Raw genomic sequence first — 25,129 nt, 5'->3', positions numbered from 1 at the left:
ATGTTTGTTAATAATTTGGAGTTCTTCATTTATGAATTATCTGCTCTTTTGCCCATTTTTAAAAATGTGTTTGTCATTTTATTTTTGATTCATAGGAGTTGCTTGCATATTCTTATACTATTCCTTTGACAGTCGTGTGTTGCAAATATCTTTTATTTTGTTGTTTTACTTTTTTTATGGTGTATTGATGAATAGAAATTCTTAATTTATTGAGTCAAATTTATTTATCTTTCCCTTTATGGTTTTGCTTTGTGTAACATCTTAAAGAAATCTTTCCCTCCCCTTGATGTCATATAGATATTCTCTTACATGGTCCTCTAAAAGTTCTATAATTCTAATTTTTAGATTTAAGTCTTTTTTTTTTTAACCCTTTAGCTGAGTATTTCTAGATTGTCAATGTAGGGATCCAATTCATTTTTCCCTGCCCCCAAAATTTATTGGAGAGTCTCTCCTTTCGTCACTGCTCTGTAAAGTTACCTGTGTCAGAAGTCAACTTTCCATATATGCAAGGGTCTTTTTCTGTGCTGTTTCATAGTCTATTTGTCTATCTCTGTGCAAATAATCCCATTTTAATTATACACTTTTACAAGTTTTGATATCTACTAAAGTAAGTTCATTTTGTGGTTCTTCTTTAGCAGTGTCTTTGCTTTTTGGTCCTGTTCTTTCATATAAATCTTAAAATGAGCTTGTCAAACTTACGAAGAAATCCTGCTGGGTTTCTGATATAAATTGCCTTGAATCTATAAATAAATTCAAGCAGAATTAACATCTTTATGACACTGAATCTGTGAGTATGGAAAAGCTTTCTATATATTTTGGTCTTCTCTAATAATCCTAATATAATTCTAAACTTTTCTCCATAAAGATCTTGCATATTTTTAAATTTGTACCTAGTACTTCATATTTTTTATTTCTATGATAAATAGTACCTCTTTTAAAAATTAGGTTTTCTAACCAATTTCTGCTGCTCTATAGACATGTAACTGAATTTTGTTTATGAATTTTATATCCAGCAACTATGCTCAACTCACTTGTTAATTCTAATAACTGACATATAAATGCGGGATTTTCTATGTGCACAGCTTTAAAATCTGTAATAATGAGTTCTGCTTCTTCCTTTCACTCCTTAGGTGAAAATAAAAGCATTTGTCTTATTTCCAAATTCAAAGGGAAAGTTTTCTATGTTTTATCATTAAGTATGGTACCTTGTTGTAGGTTTGGTTTTTCATTTTTAATAGATACCTAGATCAGGTAAACAAAACTCCCTTCTACTGCTACTTTATCTGAAATTTGTTTTATTACAAATGCTTCCTGCATTTTATCAAGTACCTTTTCTAAATCCATCGAGATGTCACGTAATTTTTCTCCTTTAATCTGTTTAAGTAATTTGCCACATGATCGATTTTAGAATGTGTTAAATCCTACTTGGTCATGGAATAACCCATTTTCATTTCATGGAATTTACCCATTTCTCCTAAGTGTTCAAGTATATTAGCATAAAGTTCTTCACAATATTCTCATATTTCCAATGTTGGTGGCATTTGCAATTGTATTGCCTTCTTCACACTTAAAATATAATGAAGTAAATCTTCCAGTTATCTTAGGCTTTGGTTTGTAGTCTGAACAGAGTTAGTATTTATTACCTTTCTGTTCTGTTCTCGCGTCCTCAAGTTCTTTCTTAGGAGTTTTAGGTTTTATTAATTCTTTGTCCCAGGCAGCCAAAGCTTGTTTTTCCATTTGACGAATTTCGGCTTCCTCTGCATCCAAACGTCGCTTCCACTCGAGCAGTTCCTCTGCATGTTGTCGCCGTTGCATTAGTTTTTGCTCTCGCTTTGTAAGAAACCTATGGTCACACCATGAAGAACAGTCAGAGAACAAATCTAGGGGCGGAAATCACTCTGAGAGCTCTACCACTCACTGCCTTATCAACAAGCTGTGTAAAAACAGGACATTCATACTACTCCTTTGAAAAAACTTTGAAATAACAGAAGCTTTGATGAGTCAACATATTCAGAAAATGAAAGAATTAGTGTTTTACTTGTGATTTTTGTAAAGACAAATTCAGAAAAGAAAATCTTCAGAATATCTGGACACCCATGACTGATAATACTTAACTTACATATTCACTTCTCATAGGTGATTCTTTTTCATAACAGAAGATATAAGGAATTTATTCTGAAGGTTCAGACTAGAAACACACAAACCCAAACCCAAAACAACAAAGACCAAAACAACAACAAAAAACAAATCTCAAAGCCCCCAAACAAGCAAGCAAACAAAAAAGATATGTTCATGTCCCTTTCTGACTTTTACTTTCAAATTCCGTCTGTTTTTATTTCAGGTATCACTACACCACTCTTTGGTTCCCACTGCCTAAGAGATGCAATGGGAGGTGATAATTACGGAGAGAACACTAAGCACCAGGGTCAGATGTCTTTTGCATATAAACAGAACTAATTATTTTCTTATGTAAAAGGATGCAACAAATGCCTCAAATTTCTCAATTTAACCCAATTTCTGAAGTTAAATAGCCCAATATATCTTAGCTCCAAAGGATTAAGAGAAATTACGGATTTAGGAAAAAGTTATCTAAGTAGTTAAAAAGCTATTACTAAACGCTCCTCATATGTAGATGCCAAAGCTAAACAAAAGGTGGGCTGCTCATATTATTGGTGTTAGATCTGTACTGGTGGCTAATCAACAAAAATGCATTCACACATCCAACAAACACTTAATAAAAAGCACAAAAACTGTCATTCCACTTCTTGAACAATCAGCATATCAAATTAATGTGGAAACAAAAATAATTTACGGGACATTTGACAAGAGGCCCCCAGGCTGTTAAGAAAAAAAAAAGAAGAAAAGCAAACAAAACAAACAAAAAGAACAGAGCATGCTCTATCAAAGAGTGCACTGAAAAAGGTGCAAAGTTACCTGACCAACTGGTTGTAGATATACAGCTGGAATTTGGGATGAAGGTTGGGAAAACAGACACTGAGAGAGGCCCAGTGGTGAGACGTAAAGACAGAGAAGAAGTAGTGAACAGGAGAGCAGTGTCTACAAAATAAGGAGGAAGATTTTAAAACCAAGAGATCAAGAGGCAGAAAGAATGAGAAAGGGAAAGCAAAAGAGCTGAGTGGAGAACTTTTAATATGCTTCCTGAATAACATTATAAGCTACTCAAAGCAAGTGTTATACTCTGTGTGACATATAAAACATGTACTATTACAGATCTTACCAATGATTTCTGAATAAACATGCCTTTCTTCTCAGATGTTGCTTAACCATCATCTATAGTTTCAGGTAAATTTACTTTATGTGAGTAAAGTTATGAGAAGTACAGTACAGAGCTAAATAAGTTTTCCCATAAGCTTTAACATAGAGTACAACAATTATGGCTGTGAACCTAGTACATCAGCAATTCTACACACATATATAATCCTAAGCAAATGACTTTTATATCTGTACCTTGTCATATATTTTAAGCTTGAAATTAAATAAAAAGCACTATGTTTGCCTCACTTAACCTTTATCATCGTGATCTAGCTTGAAAATAATAATTTAGAAAACAAATTTAGAGTTAAAAATACCTTGTTCACCTCTACAGCATAAAATTTACTGCTCACAGGACCTACTGAAGATATCTTGCTTTATATTTAACAAAGGCCCACTTTAGTAAGACTGAAATATAATATCCATTCCATAAAATATTAGAATGCATAATTAAGAATAAACTAAGCTAGTCGCAATAAATATCCTGGCTAAAAAAAAAAATCATGCTACGGACAGCTCAATCATAAGGTTAAAAGAAGAAAATTTCATATGTTAAAGTTATAAAAGTAGAAAATTCTCTTCTTTTTAAACAGTAAATAGATCATTTATATATGTAAATATAAATATATATATTTGAGAGGTTAAGTAAGTCTAGTAATAGTCTGAAAGGTTAGTTCTCTTTGACAGAGCATGCTCCTGTTCACATGCACACAACAATAACCTGTAGATCAAGGCAACATTTTTTGCCTTGGAAGGGCAAGGAATAATATCAGTATGTCACAGAAGTGAGAAAATCTAGGTATAAATCCAGCTATTCATTTGGATTTTTAAAAATATGTACAATCTTGCCTATACATGTATCTTTAGATACAGACTATTTCAATGTCTGTTTCCCCACATACAACTTAATATTTCACCTCCCCTTCATTTACTTATATATATACACACACACACATACATACACATTCATATCTGGATTGCCTTGATTTTCTGCACCGAAGTTCAAGGAAAAACAATTTTGCCAAATTTTAGTAAGACACTGCAATCTTCCTTGCCATTCTTTATGAATGTATAACTTATTTTAGTGCTAATTATCAAAATATTACACAAAAACAAATGTACTCGGCAAAAGGTCCAAAAAATCTATTCATAATATTCAAATATCACCCACCCTCTTAAGTATATAACTGCTAAATGCATGCATGACCTAGTACAAAAAGTAGAATAGTATTGGAACATGTAAAATAAACTGTAAAAAAAATTACAATTTAAATTTGTCCAGCCCAATATCGAGACTAATAATTTTCTCTACTAGCACAAGTACTGACCATTTATTTTTCATTTATAAGGATTAAATATATTCAAAAGCTCTAAGTTAGAAATGGACAACAAAAGAAACAGCTAACAGAAAAAGGAAAGAAAATAGTTTAAGAAATAGTGTGAGAACAGTTTAACTTAAAGTTAAAACTTCTTCCCAGAAACATATATTCCTTATTTAATATATGTATATTCTAGAAATAGTGTCATTTAAAAGCTAAATAAAGTTGAAATAAAAGAAGCAGTACTTCACACTAGAGTTAACAATCCTTCACAATGCTGCACAAATAAATAAAATTTGTGAATGATGGAGACATAAATGCCTACTAACAGAAAACACTGCTAACATGCTTAATGGTTGGTGTGAAGGCATCCCCCAGCAAGGCTTCTGATGGTAACAGAACACTGGACTGGATAGGATTAGACATAATAGATTTAATCATAATGTAAATCACTGTGTTCTTATAATGTTTAATCTTAAGAAATTCATTAGTAATTAGTTCTCTTTTTAAAAAATTTATTTATGAGAGAGAAAAAGAGTGAGAGCACACGTGCACGGGAAGGAGCAGAGGGAGAGGGACAAGCAGACTCCACGCTGAGTGCAGAGTCCAATGCAGGGCTCAATCTCACCACCCTGAGATCATGACATGAGCCAAAACCAAGACTCAAGACACTTAACTGACTGAGCCACCCAGGCACCCCGGGTTCTCTTTTAAAGTCACACTTTCACACTCTAAACTTGAACTGTACAGCTATTCAAGCCCAGTAATCAGCCACTGAACACTTTTCCAATTTAAACAGATCCTATTTACAAGGGTCAATTTCTTTTTTTTTTAAAGATTTTATTTATTTATTTGAGACAGAGAGAATGAGAGAGACAGAGAGCACATGAGAGGGGAGAGGGTCAGAGGGAGAAGCAGACTCCCCACCGAGCAGGGAGCCCGATGCGGGACTACAAGGGTCAATTTCTATTGAGATAACTTTAAGTCATCACTGTAGTTTAGATTAAAAAAAAAAAAAAAAAAACTTATGAGGTTATAACAGACCTGTACCCCTGAAACAAATAATACATTATATGTTAATTAAAAAGAAAAAAGAAAAAAAAAAAGCTATGAGGTTGAAAGCAGATATGCTAACTTAACTCAACTTTAACTTTGGCTGGCTGAGGTCCAGAGAGCAGGGTCCTAGTTCTAGGTCTGTGTGGACCTGGGATGAGTTACTTATCTCCATGGCCTCAATTTCTTCCTGTAAAACCAAAGGACTACACTAGATGACTTCTCAAAGAGCCCTTTTAGTTCCAGCAGTATATAATGCTTTCTTTCTCCATTCAAGTACCTCCTCACACTTTTTTAAATACCTCAATACACTGCTGGACCACGTGACATAAATGAGAACTTTTTTTTCATTGAGCTAGTATAAATGTAAATTGTGTTTCAACACATTATAAAACCACGCTATCATTTGAAAGAGCAAAATTATGATGTAAATTTTAAATGAAATTTTGAGTTATAAAATAATTTGACTCTGAAAGATATTAAACAAAACAAGCAAAAACCTAATACTTTAAATCATTTTAAAATTCTTTCTGGACCAAAAATTAAATATATATTATGATAAATAAAAATGAAATACAGTGTTTATCTCAGGGACATGAGATCGAGCTCCACTTTGGGCTCCACACTCAGGAGGGAGTCTGCTTGAGATTCTCTCCCTCTGCCCCTCCCCCTACTCACACGCCTGCACACGCACTCTCTTTCCCTCTCAAAAATAAATAAATCTTAAAAAAAAAGAAAAAAAAGAAAATGCAGTCTTGTATTTTTTCCTAAGCAAAATTTATTCTATTACTTAAAACTGTCTAATGATTTGCATATAATTAAACAAAATGCAGGTATGTTATTCCTAACCTAGGAAGTAAAGAAAATAAAAACCATTATCAGGTTATCAGGATTTATCCAGCTACCACACTTAAACTAGAACCTTGTAAGAAATTTTATTTCTAATTTAAGGCAGGGGTGCCTGGGTGGCTCAGTCGTTAAGCACCCAACTCTTGATCTCAGTTCAGGTCTTGAGCTCAAGGTCACCAGTTCAAGCCCCACTTTGGGCTTGAAAAAAAAAATACTGGTGAATTCTAATTTAAGGCAACAGTATTTAGTATATTTTTTTAGAATTCTTCTTTAATGGAATATCAAAAGTCTTCCCCTGCAAATCCTTAACTTTTTAAACTCAGCAGATTAATGAAGATTTTAATACTGACCAGACAATACCACAAATATTGTTATCAGAGCTGCGTCATACAATATCTGTTTAACTTTATGATTATTTAAAACCAAATAAGTTAATTTGTTCCTTTAGTGGTTCTAAGCTAACTGGGAATATTTTTAAAATTTTAAATTTTAAGTAAATAAAGTATTTAAATATTTAAAATGAATGTCTGAGAAGTTTTGTGTCTTCATTTTTCCATGCTAACTTGGTCTGCGATGATCAAATCAAAATATAACTTATGTTTGTGGGATTTTTTTTTTTTTTTGCTTCTTCTTATGCTATAAAGTACTTACTAATTCAAAAGTATATTTAACTTGGAACACTCATCCACTGAAAACTGACTTGATATATTCTTTTCAGTAAAAATTTCTTCGTCTTCTGAACTTCCTTAGCAATTAATTTATATACACTTCTCTACAGGACTGATATTTGTTCTTTTTTCCACCTAGACCATACGCTTTTTAAGGGCAAGGTTTATGTTTGATTCACCTTCATATCTCTCAGAACCTAGCACATTCACACATTTCCCAACAAATAATTGCTAAAAATAAGTATATATTTAATAAATAATACGGAAGAACAGCTGCTATTAAAGAGAAAATACACTGTGTCTTATTTTAACACTTGAAGATGAAGATAAACCCATCCTGTTTGTGTTTCATTTGCTCAGTAAAAAATTTTCCTGAAAGGGAACTGGCAAATTAACAGAAAAAGTCAATGCATGGTGTTTTCTTTATGAATATATGTTTCAGGATTACAGACAATGCACTTATATTATAAATAATGCCTCTCACAGTAATAAACAAAACTCAGATTTTTTTTTATCAACAGTACCAAAAAGACTGACGGCTATTCAGTCTGTGGCTTTTGCAAACACAACATTATGACTAATCTTTTTCACAGCTTAAATTCCTTTTGCTTTTCACTACACTGAGAAAAGAAAATTATTTATATGTCAGATCAATAAAAAGGTCAGGAAAAGCCACAGATTAGAAATATAAATTTTGGGGCGCCTGGGTGGCTCAGTTGGTTAAGCGACTGCCTTCGGCTCAGGTCATGATCCTGGAGTCCCGGGATCGAGTCCCGCATCGGGCTCCCTGCTCAGCAGGGAGTCTGCTTCTCCCTCTGACCCTCCTCCCTCTCATGCTCTCTGTCTCTCATTCTCTCTCTCTCAAATAAATAAATAAAATCTTTAAAAAAAAAAAAAAGAAATATAAATTTTAACAAAGGCATCACTGTCTCAATGAAACATTAAAGAAGGAAATCCTTCACTGTAGCCAAGAATAGTTTGATAGTTTAAAAAAAAATCTGTCACAGAATCAGAGTTCAGAGGATTAACAATAAGCAATGACATATAATGAAAAAGTTCTTCCCAAAAGTTAGCTAAACTTACTGAGGGAGGACTGCTTTATGACAGGTGTCTTATATCAATAAAATAGTAATCTCTTGGAAGACTGCCTTTGCAAATCTACACAACAAATAATAGCGTCTAGTAGCAAAGGCTCAAATGATTTTGTTATTAGGTATCTACTGTAGCAAATGACTATAAAATTAACTCTATTTATTGACACTTATTTACTGACATTCCAATACTGTTGAAGGAAATCTAATTGTAAAGTTTTGGTGATCTGCATGGTATTTAAAAACCAGTTTTCACATTATTTTGTTCTAGACATTAAAAAATATCACATAATAATTTTCCTTTATAGTACATTGCTAATTTTGAAAAATACTCCAGTTTATCCTCAAATTTCAGCACCATCATAAAACATTAAAAATGATTCCTTTGCCACTGCTGTCCCTACCCCATCCCTACCCACAAACACAACTTCATTGCTTCAAAGAACAAATCAAGTCACTGAATACTTCAAAGCCTATTTCTTTGACAAATTGCTCAAATGGTTCCTGTAGTAGTTGACAAAGGAAGGTAGAAGGTAGAACAATAATACAAAAATTCCATGTGTTTAATATTTCAGATTCTGAGAAAATAATAAAAGCTGGAACAAAATCAATAAATGTCATCTTCAATTTGTTATTTAGAATTTTTAAAGCTTTAACCAAATGTGAAATAAGCACCACATAAACGGACTCATCTCATAAACAGATTTAGGATTAGCAGTTTCTTCTACAAATGTGATTAAAATTATTAGAATATTATTCATAAAGACCAGCAATGAAGACCTTACTAATATAGATGAGCAAGGGATCAATGAAGAAATTACCCCTGAAACTCTTTCCTCCAATATTTACCATTCAAAGACATTTGGAAACATATTTAAAATGTCAAGTCAGTTATAAAAATTCATGAGAGAGATTATTCTGAATTCAAACATCCATGAAGCAAAACAGTATGCCTATACAGACCATGGGAAAATTTTATCAGGAAAGGAAGAAAGCATCTTTAGTCTACATTTCAATAAATTCCTACATGAAAAAGCCTTATTTAGTCTATCCCACGGAATGATCCAAAAGGAATATTTACACGTTTATAAATATTTGGTTTTACCCTTATATTTATTTTAAGATTCTGTATTTATTTTTTAAAACTTTTTTTCATCACCAATTTAGGTATTTTAAAGTTATAAAATGCAATTTAACAAGCAATGAAGCGCCAATGTGTAACACTGTACCTATAGTAGGTAAGGATTGATTTACAAATGCTTGACTGTTCAGAAACTCACTGAATCACAGGTTGATGTCACATGAACATATATAGAGCATTATTAAATTTGGTAATGTGTGGTACACTGACAAAGGATATCAAGATACAACTGTGGTTCAAACTGTTAACAAAATAAAGTAACAGTCAACAAAACATTTTCATGGGTCTCTCTTTCATATTTAAAGAAGGTAGAGGTTATAAAGTAAAGGATAGGGTCCGCAAGCAGATATTTCACAAGCATATTTAATGAAATGTATACCCAGAAGAGTACACTCTCACATAAATGTAACTTTATATGGTCAACACTGACATACAACTGAGCTACATTTAAGTAGAAGCAGCTTTCTTTAAAGGAGCCTCTAAAAAAATAATACTTAGAAATGTTTCAGAATCATTCAACATCCCAGAAGAATTTCAGTTTTTCTGGTTTCAAATGAGGAATCCACACCTTCTCACAGCTTAAAATTTCTATTTGACCTACGCATGAGAGTGGTCAGAGAGCCACAGGACGAGATCTCAGAATATACCATTAATTGCTTCCCCAAGTTAGTAGACATATTGTCAGATTTCAGGGAAGGTATAAATTTCACACTTACTTTTAGCTTTTAATAAAAGAAAGATGGAAACATTGTCCTGGGTATATGTGCAATTACTATGTTGGTTTTTAAAATAAGAAACCTGACTGTATTAAAAACAAGAAAATCTGTTTTATAGTAAGATCTATAGTTAATTGACTTCCAGGTTGATTTAACAATTCTGCTAAAATGCTACTGAATTCATAAAATATTACATTTTATCAATCTAATCTAATGAAGTACATTAAAAATATTTTTGCTATCATTTTCAATGTGAACAGGATAATATTTATAAAAATAAATTACTTTTCATCCATGCGGCTTCTCATTTTTTTCAGTTTCTGCATAATGCTGCTAGTTTCACTGCTGGAGATTGAAATGGGGGAAGGACTTCGGGTCTCCAAGTCAGTTGGACCAGGACTGGTTGCCTTATTATCCTTTGTATCATCATCACTATGGGAGTCCTAAAAACAAAAGAGGGTAAAGTTTTATAATTTTTTATAATTTTACTGGAGTTTAAGATCTCAAAATGACTTCAAACATTGTTGTTTCAAAATTAAGTTTATCCTCAAAACCATATTTATAAAATAGCTGCAATTAAGGAATTACTTAAATTACTTAAATTACTTAAAAGACAAAATTATATACATTTAAAAATGGCTAAAATATAGATTGTTATATATATCTTATATATATCTTACATATATTTATATATAATCACAAATTATAATTTCTTTTTTTAAAAATTTTATTTATTTATTTTTAAATTTTATTTATTTATTTGAGAGAGACAGAATACGAGTAGGCGGAGGGGCAAAGGGAGAGGTAGAAGCAGACTCCCCGCTGAGCAGGGAGCTCGACTTGGGGCTTGATCCCCGGACTGTGGGATCTCTACCGGAGCTGAAGGCAGGCACTTAATCAGCTGAACCACCCAGGCGCCCCCCAAAGTACAATTTCTTTAAAAGATTGAAAAAAACAAAAAAAATCTTCTGCTACTAGCAATCTAGAATTTCACTATCCTAATTTCTTTTAAATTGAACCACTCAAAAGGAATATAAACACTATATATACACGTACAGATATAAGAATGAAGGGAACACATAAACTTATTTTAATACTACTGAGGGATGGATCTTTTTTCTTTCCAAATTCTAATGGGAAAAACAGTATTTTCTCAATTTAAAAAGTTGAAAATGAAAACATTTAGAAATACTGGTTTAACTGATACATTATTTCTCACGAGCAAAATTTATAATGAAAACATTTAGGGGACACCTGAGTGGCTTAGTCAGTTAAGCATCTGCCTTTGGCTCAGGCCATGATCCTAGGGTCCTGGGATGGAGCCCCACATCAGGCTCCTTGCTCAGCGGGGAGCCTGCTCCTCCCTCTGCCTGCTCTGCCTGCCACTCCCCTTGCTTGTGCTCTGACAAATAAATAAAATCTTAAAGAAAAAAACATTTAGAACTATTGGTTTAAATGATATATTATTTCTCATGAGCAAAAACTAACTTTAAATGCTTAAATAAGTCTAAATGCTTAAGTAAGAGAATAGTCATTTATTCTCATAACTTTTCAGGAAGATGAGTAGGGACAATTGTGACCATTTTTATTTTGTGAACAATACATATAGCAGAGGACTTCTCCTTCCCTTTCTGCCTCCTAAATGATTCAGTCCTAAAGTCATTAGGTGGAACAGCGCAAGACAGGGGTCCATGCAAAGGTAGAGGTGGACAAGGGGACCTAGAGTGGGGTGTCCCAACTGGAGTGAGATGAAGAGGGCATCTTATACAGGAGGGTTATTACTCAAGTGGAACAAAGAGGATGTCCACAGGGGAGTGGCCCTACATGGCATGTTACAAGCCCAAATAGAGTGAAGTGGCATTCCCACAGAGTATAGAAAGGTTAAGGAGAGTACAGAGAAAGGGCAAGGAGATGGGGGAATAGCTTGACTTGGGAGTCAGAATCCAGGGGTGGTGAGGTTATCCACATGAGGAAAGGGGTGGCAGTGGTTATGGGAGATGGGTTACACAGAGGAATGAGCAAATCATGATCTATATTAAGGAAAATGTTAACCAGCTGTCTATCAGAGAAGGAAGTTTCAAAAGAGAGAAAACTAGGCGGATGGAGGGATGGGGTAACTGGATGATGGGCATTAAGGAGGGCATGTGATCTGATAAGCAGTGGGTGTTATACCTAGCTAATGAATCACTGAACACTACATCAAAAACTAATGTTGAAAAAAAAAAAAAAAAAAAACAAAAAAAAAAAAACTAATGTTGGCTAATTGAACTTAATAAAAAAAAAGAAAACTAGAATGGAACCTTATGGTGCTGCATTGGAACTGGAAGGATCAGTATGAACTCATAATACCTAAATACTGTATATGTATATATACTGTATACTGTATATGAACATACAGAAATAAACATACATGTAAAATGTATTTTTTATTACATCTACATAAACATACATATTGTCTAGATTTGTTGCTTTTAGGAGGACCAAAACCTGAATAGTAATGAGCATGCTTAGCACCAGATCTTGGTTTCTGAATAACTTTCCTTCTCGGAGAAACAGCTGATTCCAAGTCTGGGGCAGGGAAGGTATAAGATGACACTGAGACATCTTGTTGCAGAAAACATGGAAGTGCTCACAGACTGTTGGGGACATATCAAAAGCACACAGAAACTTGAAAAGGCTCCTAATGGTCTGACCTGGGACAAAGTGAGCATCAAAACAAATGATAGTAACAGATTTAATGCTGAATAAAATAGGAATCTGTAAGTCCATACTAATATAAATAAAAGAGTAAGTTTAAAGAAGAACAGAAATTTATGTAGTCTCAAAATAACTCATGCAAAGTACTTATTATTTACAAAGGGAAAGAAAGTAACTTTATAGTGAAGTCTGACAGCCACCCTCTTAATCGAGTGATCAAGTCAACATCATCAGTAATGGAATAAATCAAAATCAGGCACCACCTGATTGAATGCAGTGAGAACATGGCATCACTTCTGTAATATTCCAGCTAAAGATGCACAATCTGAACCTAATTATGAGGAAATATCAGACAAATTCAAGTTTGAGAAACATTCTACAAAGTAACTGGCATGCAATCTTCCAAAGTGTCAAGGTCATGAGAGTCAAGTAACTTTTCCAGACTGAAGGAGACTAGAGAGATATGAGAACTAAATGCAATACGTGATTTTGAACTTACCTTCTGATAAAAGCACATTATTGTGACAACTGGAGGATTGTCATACTCCAGGAAGATAGAATTCTATGTACAGTGTTTGAAATTTTCTATAAATTTAAGATTGTTTCAAAATTTAAAGTGTATTTTAAACATCAAAGCAGAAAATGCTAAGATTTATTTAACTATACAATTATCCAGTGTGGGTTCTCCAACACTATATTAACACTTTACAGCATCTCAGAATAGATCCAAATTTTGCTTTTATCTTAATACCTCCTTTGACTCTTGTATCATTATATTAATACTGAATAGCTAAAATTAAGTACCAAGAGCAAAAATGGTCTCTCTCATTAATTCTGAGAAATATATCTGGACTGATAAGCAAGAACAAGGCTCTCTGTCCCAAATGAGTTTATAAATGGAAAACATTTTTCAACTATCATATGAACCACGTGTCCCTTTCAAAACTTGAATATTCCACGGGAAAAAAAATAAAAACTCTCACTATACATAAAGATACATACATAGAACTTTATTCTAGTTCATCTAACATCTATGAACATATCCATCAGACGAGAAAGTGAGGCAGGATTAGGTATTAGCAAGCAACATGAGAGAGAAAACAAATAGTAATTTCGTGTAACTTACCAATTTATTCTCCCCTGCCGACTTTAACTTCTCCTGTAACTTTATGGTGGTCTGTCGGATCCTTTCTATCTCCTCCTGCTGTTTCAGAATCAGTTGTCTTTCCTTCCGAGCTGCCTTATTGGCTTCTTGAAGACGTTTAATTTCTGCCTAAGATTTAAAGAATTAGAAGAGCAACTGAAATTTGGAGGATACAAGTCCAAAGTAGTATTTTAAGAAAGCCCAATCATCACATGTATCAAAAATAAAAACATACAGTATATTCAAGATAAAAGTAATAATACTGAAAAATTTTGAAGTAGTGAAGGAGGAAAAAAGTCTCACAACCCCATCATCCTAAAACAATAAACATGATCCCTTAATTTAAATAATTATAATTACAACAGACTGACAATTTTCTATCCCCCTTTTAAACTTAAGATACCCTTCATATTTTTCCATAGTGTTACTTGGTCTTTACACTTATTTATTAGCTGCATAACAAGTAAAGTAGTTAACATAACCATTATTCTACTGCTAAAATCTTAGGCCCCTTATAATTTTTTACCATTCCAAATAATGCTTTAATGTCTATAACTGTTTCATACTATGGATTTGTTCTTTAGGAGAGATTCCAAAATGTAGGACAAACAAATCAAAGAGGATAAATCATACTATGGCCCTTAAAATCATTTAAAGATTGCTTTCAAAAAAGGATGGTCTCCACCAGAAACATTTAAGACTATACTGCATCAAACTCTCTCCACACAGGGTTGTTTTTTTTTTTTTTTTAAAGATTTTATTTATTTATTTGACAGAGAAAGACACAGTGAGAGAGGGAACACAAGCAGGGGGAGTAGGAGAGGGAGAAGCAGACTCCCTGCCGAGCAGGGAGCCCGATGCGGGACTCGATCCAGGGACTCCAGGATCATGACCTGAGCCGAAGGCAGTCGCTTAACCAGCTGAGCCACCCAGGCGCCCACCACACAGGGTTTTGTTAAGTTTTCTGTTACTAACTAAATGGGCAAAAGATGATACACTTCACTGTTAATAATTGTTAAAATTTAAGAGCCTGTCCTTTTTTTTCCATAAATTTATTTTAATCTGTGTTCCTGTCAATAATGTAAGCCTATAAAGACAGTAATAATTAGCGATGTATAATTTCTTTTAGTCATGTTTGATTTTTGTAAACTATCTGAAAATGCAGAGACGTGCACAAAAATATCTAATTTCTAAAATCTCATACTAACAACTGTTAATATTCTGTCATATTTTATCCTAGTCTTTATTTTGTGAAGAAATAAAACATTACAAATAAAACCAGTATGCAATCCCACATCCTTAGAGGTAATCACTACCATGGTATATATCCTTCCAGCACATTCTTTTAAAATTCTTCTACAGATATTTGTACCTACCTGCAAAAAACACACACTGTTTGGTCTGTATGTTTTTAAGTAGTTTATAAATAATATCACACATATATATTTTCAACCTTGCTTTATTTACTGGACATTGCTTTTGCTACCTCTCTGTGTTGACTTACACCTAAATGCTGCATAACACTGGAAGCATATACTATTTCATGTATCCATTACCCCTATATGTAGATAAAGTTGTTGTTCACTATTGCAAACAATGCTACAATGAACAGCCTTATAGTTTTTGTCTTTGGCACATGTATGAGTTTCTCTAGAGCAGTAGTTCTTGAACTGTGGTCCATGGACCCTAGAGGATTCCCAAGGTCCTTTCAGGGGACTCTCAGAGTCAAACAATCTTCATAATACTAAGACACTATTTGCCTTTGTTCACTCTCACTCTCTCAGGAGTACACAATGGCATTGTATGCATTTTAAAGAAAATAACTGTATCTTCCAAAACAAACAAACAAAATAATTAGTATTATTAGATTTTTGCAAATCTCTTTATTTACTGACTTGATTTTTTGAAACATCATGCATTGGTCATTTGGAAAATATCAGTTCACTGAGTTATGCAGATCTTCCAAGTGTTGACACATTTCATTATACAGTATAAAAAAATCACATTCTTTCACATCACCACAGATCTCAAAAGAAAAGTTCTTTAGTATTAGGTGGTGGACAGAAATTTTCTAAAATTCTGCCTTGAAAGCCTGAATTCTGTCACTGGCATCAAATAGTGTTACAGCTGTTTTCTATAAAGTAACAGGCACACTTTGTTCATTTTTGAGAAAATGACTGTCAAATACACAAATCTGAATAAACAGTTTGTCTCTGAATAATTTTTTCAAGGAAAAACGGTATTCCATGAAAAAAAATGGCTAGTTCAGCTTGCAACTCAAACAACTGCACAAATGCCTTTCCTTGAGTTAATCACTATCCTCTGGTATCTGGTAAAAGTGCTTCCTTGTGTACTTCCTATTTTTGTCACGCAGAGTATGACAATGAAAGTACTCAAAGGTCAACAACACTCAGCAAAATTAGTAATTTTTACTACTTAAGCAAGACATTCTTCAGTGAAGGGGCTCCTGGCTGGCTCAGTGTGTTAGGTTAAGTGACTGCCTTCAGCTCAGGTCATGATCTCAGGGTCCTGGGATCAAGCTCTACATCGGGCTCTCTACTCAGCAGGGAGTCTGCTTCTCCCTCTCCCTCTGCTCATGCTCTCTCTCTCACACTTGCTCACTCTCTCTCTCAAATAAATAAATAAAATCTTTAAAAAAAAAAAAAAGACATTCTTTGGTGAAACTACTGCTTTTTGTTTGTTTCACTGTGTGTGGCACTGAAAAACATGACAGTTACTAGTATAGTCTGGGGCCACTGCTGCCCAGATTTGTGCTAAGGCACTGGCAGTTTTACCCACCATTGTTTTTGTACCACTTAGTACAAATGTCAAACCATGAAAAGGGCAAATTCATATCCCACTATTAGGAAAACAGTTTTGACCTCCATAACCCATGAAAGGGTATCAGGGTCCCCAGAGTTCCACAGAGCACATTTTGAAAAACTGGTATTAGTTTAGCCCTGAGTTTCTAAACCAATTATTGTATACATTCACCCAATCCAAGCCTAGAAAAGAAACTGTTTCAAGGGGATTCTTGAGGGAAGAGGTTTGCTTTTCTTTTCAGAATAAGCTGTAAGGTTGTACAAACTATTCACTTTAAAATGGTTAATGGTGTAAGTGGATTATACTTTAAAATGGTTATTTTGTTATGTGAATTTTATCTCAAAAAAACAAAAAAAGAGTAAGACATAGGAAAATATGTTCTCTCTCATTTTGGATACAGCTGTGCGAAGATATGTGGCCAAAGTGGTTATACAATCTCACTACCAGTCAAAATAATTCTTACGATACAACTGTAGTAAATATCTTAGTACATACATCCTTCCACACTGGTGCTTTTATTTCTGCAGGGTAATTTTCCAGGGGTAGATAGATAGATCAGAGTGATTTTGCACATTTACTTAAAAAACATTCTGAAGTACTATAGGGGTGGCTGGGTGTATCAGTCAGTTGGGCGGCCAACTCTTGATTTTTGGCTCAGGTCATGATCTCAGGTGCTGGAATCGAGCCCCACATCAGACTCTGTGCTCAGCAGGGAGTCTCCTTGAGGATTCTCTCTCTCTCTCTCTTCCTCTACCCCTCCCCCCTGCTCACATGCTCTCTCTAAAACAAAGAAATAAATCCTTAAAAATATTTACGAGAATGGTATCATACTGTACATATTCTTTTGCATCTTGCTCTTCTATAAAAACCAATATGATTTTTGATAAAGATCTACTGCTGTAACTATTCAATATGGTAGCCACAGCTCCATGTAGCTATTTAAATTAAAATTTCAGTTTCTCAGTTGCACTAGCCATGTTTTAAATACCGAAAACTATATGCGACTAGTAGCTACTGTATTGGACAGCACAAATACAGAACGTTAATAATAATTTCAGAAATCTCTACTGAACAGTGCTGATATGTAATGCATTCATTTCCTGCAGTATTGTACTTTCTTGCAGAAATATGCTTTGTTTTATCTATTCTCTTAATGAAAGAATTAAGCTGTTTCCATTTCCCCCATACATGTGTGAAAACTTCTCTACTATATATACCAAGACACAGAACTGCTGATTCACAGATTATATGTGTTGTCAGCATAACCAGATATAGTCAAACTGCTCCTAAGTGGTTACACCAATCACCATTTCCACAGGTACAGAGAGCTCAGGTGACAAAACTGGAGACTTAAAAGGCTTCCAACTCAGTCTCTCCCTCAAACCATTTGCCTATTCTTAAGCAGCACAGACAGAAGGCTAAGGAGCTACACACCAGAAACCTCTCAGCAGCAGGGTAGAAATCCCCACAGTCTTTTGTGCTGATTTACCTGGCTTTCAACTGAAATCCCTGGAAAGTTACAACCTAGGGTCAATGCAAAGCAAAAGCAGACTGAGGCCTGCCAACTCTGCAACCCAACACTAACCCAGCTTAGTTCCTAAATAGATTTAAGTGAATTGCTGAGCACTCTAACAGCACAGCAGAGGGAAAAAATAAGTCCTCTCTGGTGGGGGAGATAACATCATCTGGAGCCTTTGCAGTTATTTATACAGTATCCAGCATTTACTAAAAAATTACTATAAGAGGGGCGCCTGGGTGGCTCAGTCGTTAAGCGTCTGCCTTCAGCTCAGGTTATGCATGATTCCAGGTCCTGGGATCGAGCCCCACATCGGGTTCCCTGCTCAGCGGGAAGCCTGCTTCTCCCTCTCCCACTCCCCCTGCTTGTATTCCCTCTCTCGCTGGGTCTCTGTCAAATAAATAAAATCTTTAAAAAAAAAAAAATTAAGAGATTCTTAATAATAGATAACAAACTGAGGGTTGATGGAGGGAGGTTGGTGGGAGCAGGCTAGAAGGGGGATGGGTATGAAGGAGGGCGCTTGTCGTGTTGAGCCCTGGGTGTTATATGTAAGTGATGAATCACTGTACTCCTGAAACCAATATTGCACGGTATGCTACTAATTAGAATTTAAATTAAAAAATGAAAAAAAACTATTTAGACATGCAAAGAAAAAGAAATCATATGATAATAGAAAATATAAAGAGAAAACAGTAGCAGACACACAGATGTCCAAATAGCTAGTTAGCAGACAAGAAAGCTAAAATGACTATGAATGTGTTGAAAAAAAATGGGAAAAAATAGAAAAATTGATAAAAAGGTAAACAAAGAATTAAAATCTATAAAAAAGATGGAGTGCCTATGTGGATCAGTCAGTTAACCGTCTCACTCTTGGTTTTAGCTCAGGTCATGATCTCAGGGTTCTGAGATCAAGTTCCGCATTGGGCTCCATGCTCAGTGCCTTGTAACAGGTCAATAAGGGAAAAGAAAACTAGAATCCACTGAATACTTACCAGGCACTGTGAAACACATTTTACACATGTTACCTCATTTTAATCCTCACAACCACCATATGAAGTAATATCTTACTCATACAGATGAGGAAATTAAGTCTCAGAGAGTTACTTAAACTTGACCATTATTACAGAGCTCCAAGTGACAAAACTAGAATTCAGATAACAGCTAACATTCACTGAGCATTTACCACTGTGCCAAGATCTACTGTAAATTTATTATATGTATTAACTCGTTTATTCCTCCCAACAACCAACTTTCTTGAAGGAGAAAACTAGGGCTGAATTAGTATGTTATCATTATTATCCTTGGTTTAAAGATAAAGAAACTGAGGCACAGAGAAGTCAAGTAACTTGTCCAAGGTTATGAAACTAATAATTGGTAGATTTAGAATTTTAACCCAGGCAACTTGACTCTGGAGCTTGAATTCTTAATCACCAAACCATGTTATCTCTCCAGGATTCCAACTTGAGGTGTTTCTGAGTTCACTGAGCCAAAATATTACTCAATTTGTAATGAGTATGTCCTGAAAGTCTATTCAGGAAAATAGTGACTAAAAAATTAATCCAAATAGACTCTTTTACAAATATCTTAATTTTTTAAATATGCGTTTTTAAAAGATTTTATTATTTGTTTGTTTGGTTTGTTTGTTTGTCAGAGAGAGAGAGAGAGAGCGAGAGAGGGAGAGAGGGAACACAAGCAGGCAGAGGGAGAAGCAGGTTCCCTGCTGAACAGGGAGCCCCATGAGGGACTCGATCCCAGGACCCTGGGATCATAGCCGAAGGCAGACGCTTAACTGACTGAGCCACAGGCTTCCCTAAATATGCATTTCAAATACTATTTTATTTAACAAAGGAAGGCAGGTTTGACTCTCTATTGTATTAAGTTAGCAGTGACACAAAATCAGAAATATAGCAGACTACCAAGCAGTTTCTGTAATTATAGTAGTATAGGCAAAGACAGTGGTAAATATCAACTAAATCTCATTTAAGATGATAGTAAGAAAAAGAGATTAGGCAAAATAATAGATTCCACCATCTAATTTGCCTTAGGAGAAATTCTCTTAAAGAGTGTTTTTTTCTAACATACCTTCTCTTGCTGCAACCTTAAAAGCAAACCGCGCTGTTTCTTCCGAAGTGGGGGCATTTTATCATCTTCTCCTTTGTCTCGTAGATGTCTGCAAATATTTCACATTGAGACAAAGAGTAGATTAAATTTCTATTATAACGTCAAGAATTCTCTACCATTAAAAAGTCTCTAAAACAATTTAACACTTTCAAATGCGGAAAACATGCAGCAAAGCCTACCCCACCAAATATTTTATTGCATGTATAATATATGCAAACTCTAGACTGTGTCCTTTAAAGATAAAATTGCTTTGAGAAATTTACAACACAGTAAAGGAATTAAGTATTAAATAACAATATGAGAGTCAGTTAGTTGATAAAAGAGAAATGCAAAGAGAATGTTACGAGTAGGAGATCTGAACAGCAACAGGATTCAAAGACGACTGCCATACTTCTAGGTTAAGAAACTGGGTTGGTCAAATCAAATTAAATTAAATGAGGAAACAAAAACATCTTTAAAGACAAGCATTTCCTTTCAATTAAAGAAGAAATTGGAAAGCGAAAACTATGTTCATTGAAACAACTTACTTTTTCTGATGCTCTAGCCAGGCTAATTCAGCCTTAGTTTTCTCCTTCAAGGCTTTCTCACGGAGACGCAAGAGTGAAGACTGGTGAGCCGCCCTCATTTCCTCTTCTTTCATATACTGTCGAACCATCTCCATAGTAAATTTAGAAAAACTATCTTGTCCTCCTGAGAATGGCATGCTCAGCTCCTAAAGTGGAGATTTTATTTCAAGTTTATCATTATCTAAGCCTCTGGAACTTAATTAACATTGTTAAAAGAGGCATGCACTTATAAAAGTAAGCTGTGTATATAAAAAGGCTGCTGACCATGTCAGAGAACACTCCTCAAAAAAGGCACATGAGAGGGCGTAACATTCATCGGCTAATTTATTCAGCCAGTGAAATTTGAACAAACAACTACATAAGCCAGGTACTGTCCCAGGGGCATAAAGCCCAGTAAGAATTGTCCCTGTTGTCCAAAAGGCTAACAATTTAGCAAGATGATATAAACTTTTAAACTGGAATAAAGTGTTGTAAGAGTGAAGCAAATGACACACTAGAGACATAACACTGGCTCCAATCCTCAGAGGCTTTCTGAATTACCCCAAGGAGTAAGTCTGTGTCCTACTTTGTAAGGAAAGGAAGCCAGATTCTACAGCAAAAATATAATATAAAACTGCTATCTTAGGAAAATCATTCTGGTAGATGACAACTGAGTTCAAGTACAAAATGTACGGTCATCTCTGAGAGAACGCATCCACGACTACGTATGAAGCACCCGCCACAGGTAAACCGCAGCACACCTTGGCACAAGACAGTGTTGCCTTTTCTGGAGAGGCTTCCTCGTCAGAGTCATCATGATGGCCTCTCTTCTTTTCCATGTTGAATCTGCGATGACTCTCAGAAGGTAGTAAAGATCGAAATGATTTTTCTTCTATTTCATCTTCTGTCATAGATTCATCAAATTTCAGGGAATATTCTGTTGCAATAGAAGTGGAATCTAAAAGAATTTGGAACAAGTAGATTTTATCATTATAAAAGTTTTCATCAATTAGTAGCCCCTGCCGCCTCTTTATGGGACAATCTAACATAAATTCATAGAATTGATCGGTATGGAATAATAAAAATTCACTGATCTAAAGATACTAGTACAAGAAATATGGTAAAAGTGTAATACACTTTACATATAAAGAGCTCTTACAAACCAATGAGAAAACTACTAATAATCCTATAGAAAAATGAGAAACAGTCATGATCAAATGCTTCACGAAGAAAACATAAATGGCCAAAATAAAGTAAAAAAAAAAAAAAGTTTAACATTATTAGCAGTCAAAGAAATGCAAATCAAAATTTTTTTAGAACTCATCAATACCATGGTAATTTAAAACACGATTGCTCTTTTAGTTTGGTTCTTGTGTGCCTTTGACATGCACGCCTCACCTCCAATCCTTTTCTTATTTGGACAGCCTTACTTTCTAGTACTATAAGATATTCCAGGTTTATTTTGTATTTTCCCTGCCCAGTCCTAGAATCAGTCATTTCTCCAAGAGCTCTAATTTCTTTCATTGGAGAATATTTAGAAACCACAATTATGGGCACTGGTTATTCTTTGTTTTTTTATTTTTTTATTTTTTTTTTAAAGATTTTATTTATTTGACAGAGAGACAGCAAGAGAGGGAACACAGCAGAGGGAGTGGGAGAGGGAGAAGCAGGCTTCCCGCGGAGCAGGGAGCCCGATGTGGGACTCGATCCCAGGACCCCGGGATCATGACCTGAGCCGAAGGCAGACGCTTAACGACTGAGCCACCCAGGTGCCCCTGTTTTTTTGGTTTTTTTTAAAGATTTTATTTATTTGAGAGAGAGCAGAGTGAGAGAGAGCACGAGAGGGGGATGGAGGGGCAGAGGGAGAAGGAAAGCAGGCTCCCCGCTGAGCAGGGAGCCCGACATGGGGCTCAATCCCAGGACCCCAGGATCATGACCTGAGCCAAAGGCAGACACTTAACCAACTGAGCTACCCAGGCACCCCGGCACTGGGTTATTCTTGTTACTACTAGAGCATCACTGCTTCTTTCCTCTGTCAGTGGACAGAGCTAGATAATGTATGCATGTATACTAACCCATGTACACACACACACACACACACACAGAGTAGATCCTGTATCCATCCATCCATCCAAAGATGGATTCATACTGATGTCACTGACTCTAATCCAGCACCTTAGGGTTCATTCTAGTCTTCCTTTCTTGTGTATCTAATATCCTTCTCCACCACTGAGAAACCCGGCTCCTACCATCCAACATCAATTTACTTATTTGTTCAACCCCATACATACTAAGAACTGTTTACCTGTACCCCTGTGAAAAGCTCATTTACCAATTAGAATACAGTGTTTATATACTGCTCTTTTTATATTTAGGCTTACAATTTCTACTCAAAAATGCCATTTTCCAAGTTTACTTAGGTCGGCTCCTTTTTCTTCCACCCTCTTCAGTGTGCTTATGCCATACATTTGTAATACAGTTAGATTCATTTGTCATAGACTGCATTCCATTCTAGGATCTCCCAGCATCCTGGTTGATGTGTGTGTTTAGTTTGCACATGTTAAAGTTTACTCTTTGGGAAATACAGCTCTAGGGTTCTGATAAATGCACAGCATCAGTCAGTACATAAAGAACCATACAGGACATCCCTTACATAAGTTGTTTCACACTAAAAGTTCTCCTGTGCATCCCCTTTGTAGTTTAACCACTTCCTCTTTTACCTAACAGTTGAGAACCATTAATCTGTTTTCCTTCCCTAAAGTTTTGCCTATTCCAGAATGTCATATAAATGGAATCATACACTATGTAGCCTTTTGGGGCTTGCTTCTTTCACTTAGTAAAATTCACTTAAAATTCATCCATTATGTTGCATGAATCAATAGCCTGTTCCTTTTAATCGCTGAATAGTAGTATTCCATTGTACAGATCTACCAGTTTGCTTATCCATTCTCTTCATAAGACATTTGGTGGCTTCCAGTTGAAAAATGATGCTATGAACATTAGTGTATAGGCTTTTGTGAGGACCTAAGTTTTCAACTCGTTTGCCTAGGCATGTGATTGCTGGATCATTAGAAGATACTGTGAAAACGTCTTACAAAGTAACTGTACCATTTTGCATTCTCATCAGCAATGAATTCAAGTTCCTGTTGCTCTGCATCCTTGCCGTCACCACTTTGTTGTCAGCTTTTTGGGTTTTAGCCATTCTAATAGGCATGTTGTAGTATCTCATTGTGATTTTAATTTTCATTTCCCTAACAACACATGATATTGAACACCCTTCCTAAGTCTATTTGCCATTTGTATAGTTTCTTCAGTAAAGTGTCTGTTCAGATCTTATGCACATTTTTTAATAGGGTTGTTGATTTTTTTGTTGTTGAGTCTTAAGAGTCCTTTATATAATTCTGGATTTAAGTCCTTTATCCAATATGTGATTAACAAATATTTTTAACAGTCTGTGGCTTCTCTTTTCAATTCTCTTAACAGTGTTTTTCACAGAGCAGTTTTTTAATTTTAACAAAGCATAACTTATCAGTTTTTTCTTTCACAGATTGTACTTCTGGTGTTGTATCTAAGAAGTCACTGCTAAACAAAAGGTGACCTGGATTTTCTTCTCTTTTCTTCTACATACAGGTTTTTAAAATGGTGTAGTTTCTCTGGATCTTGGTTGTCCTGTGAGTTTTAGTTGCCTCAGTCTCTCCAGACTCCCAACTCCACTTATTCCACTCGGGAAGACTACTGGAACTCCATGCCGTGCGGCCTGGAGACTCCCTTCAGGCAGTAAGCTGGAGCAGTCATAGGGCTCACCTCACCTGCTTTTCATATATCATGAATCAGTAGCATTCATTGCCTGATATTCAATGTCTTAAAAAACAGTTATTTCATATGTTTTGTCTGGTATTTGTTTTAGGAGGGAGGGTAAATCTGATCCTGTTCCTCCACTGTGGCCAGAAGTAGAAGTCCAAGTAGTTCAATTTTATATCGTTTAAAGAAGTGAAATATATCAAAAAGTCATGGTTCATGACATTTCAGATTAGTCACTTGACAATGATAAATTTGCAGTTATGGAGCCAGGCACCATTGCAAACAACTTGAGAACAACATTAAACAAGTCACGGATGATTACTATTTACTCCTTCTGAGACTCAAAGACACTTTCAATAAATAAACTTGTCT

The 25,129-nt window shown here is 35.0% G+C and overlaps 1 protein-coding gene across 4 annotated transcripts in view; it reads right to left on the bottom strand.

Moving 5' to 3' along the window:
• The window catches only part of CEP350 (centrosomal protein 350), a 153,634-nt gene that overhangs the window by 41,852 nt on the left and 86,653 nt on the right, over positions 1-25,129 (bottom strand). For 3 of the 4 annotated variants that reach the window (XM_045877234.3, XM_064594184.1, XM_054507986.2), the window contains 7 exons: positions 21,718-21,914; positions 20,939-21,123; positions 20,373-20,460; positions 13,934-14,080; positions 10,396-10,553; positions 2,935-3,057; positions 1,644-1,843 (listed from right to left, as the gene is read on the bottom strand). In XM_045877234.3, the coding sequence (XP_045733190.1) occupies positions 1,644-1,843; positions 2,935-3,057; positions 10,396-10,553; positions 13,934-14,080; positions 20,373-20,460; positions 20,939-21,123; positions 21,718-21,914 (1,098 nt within the window). The remainder of the gene's footprint in view (positions 1-1,643; positions 1,844-2,934; positions 3,058-10,395; positions 10,554-13,933; positions 14,081-20,372; positions 20,461-20,938; positions 21,124-21,717; positions 21,915-25,129) is intronic. The other variant, XM_045877235.3, reaches the window with a different exon arrangement.

This window comes from Mirounga angustirostris, unplaced genomic scaffold (assembly GCF_029215605.1).
Source record: "Mirounga angustirostris isolate CCGP_5_RB_7025 unplaced genomic scaffold, mMirAng1.0.hap1 SCAF_6, whole genome shotgun sequence".
Lineage (NCBI taxonomy): Eukaryota > Metazoa > Chordata > Mammalia > Carnivora > Phocidae > Mirounga > Mirounga angustirostris.
The sequence above is the reverse complement of the archived record's forward strand: the minus strand, read 5'-3'. Positions and strand labels throughout refer to the sequence as shown.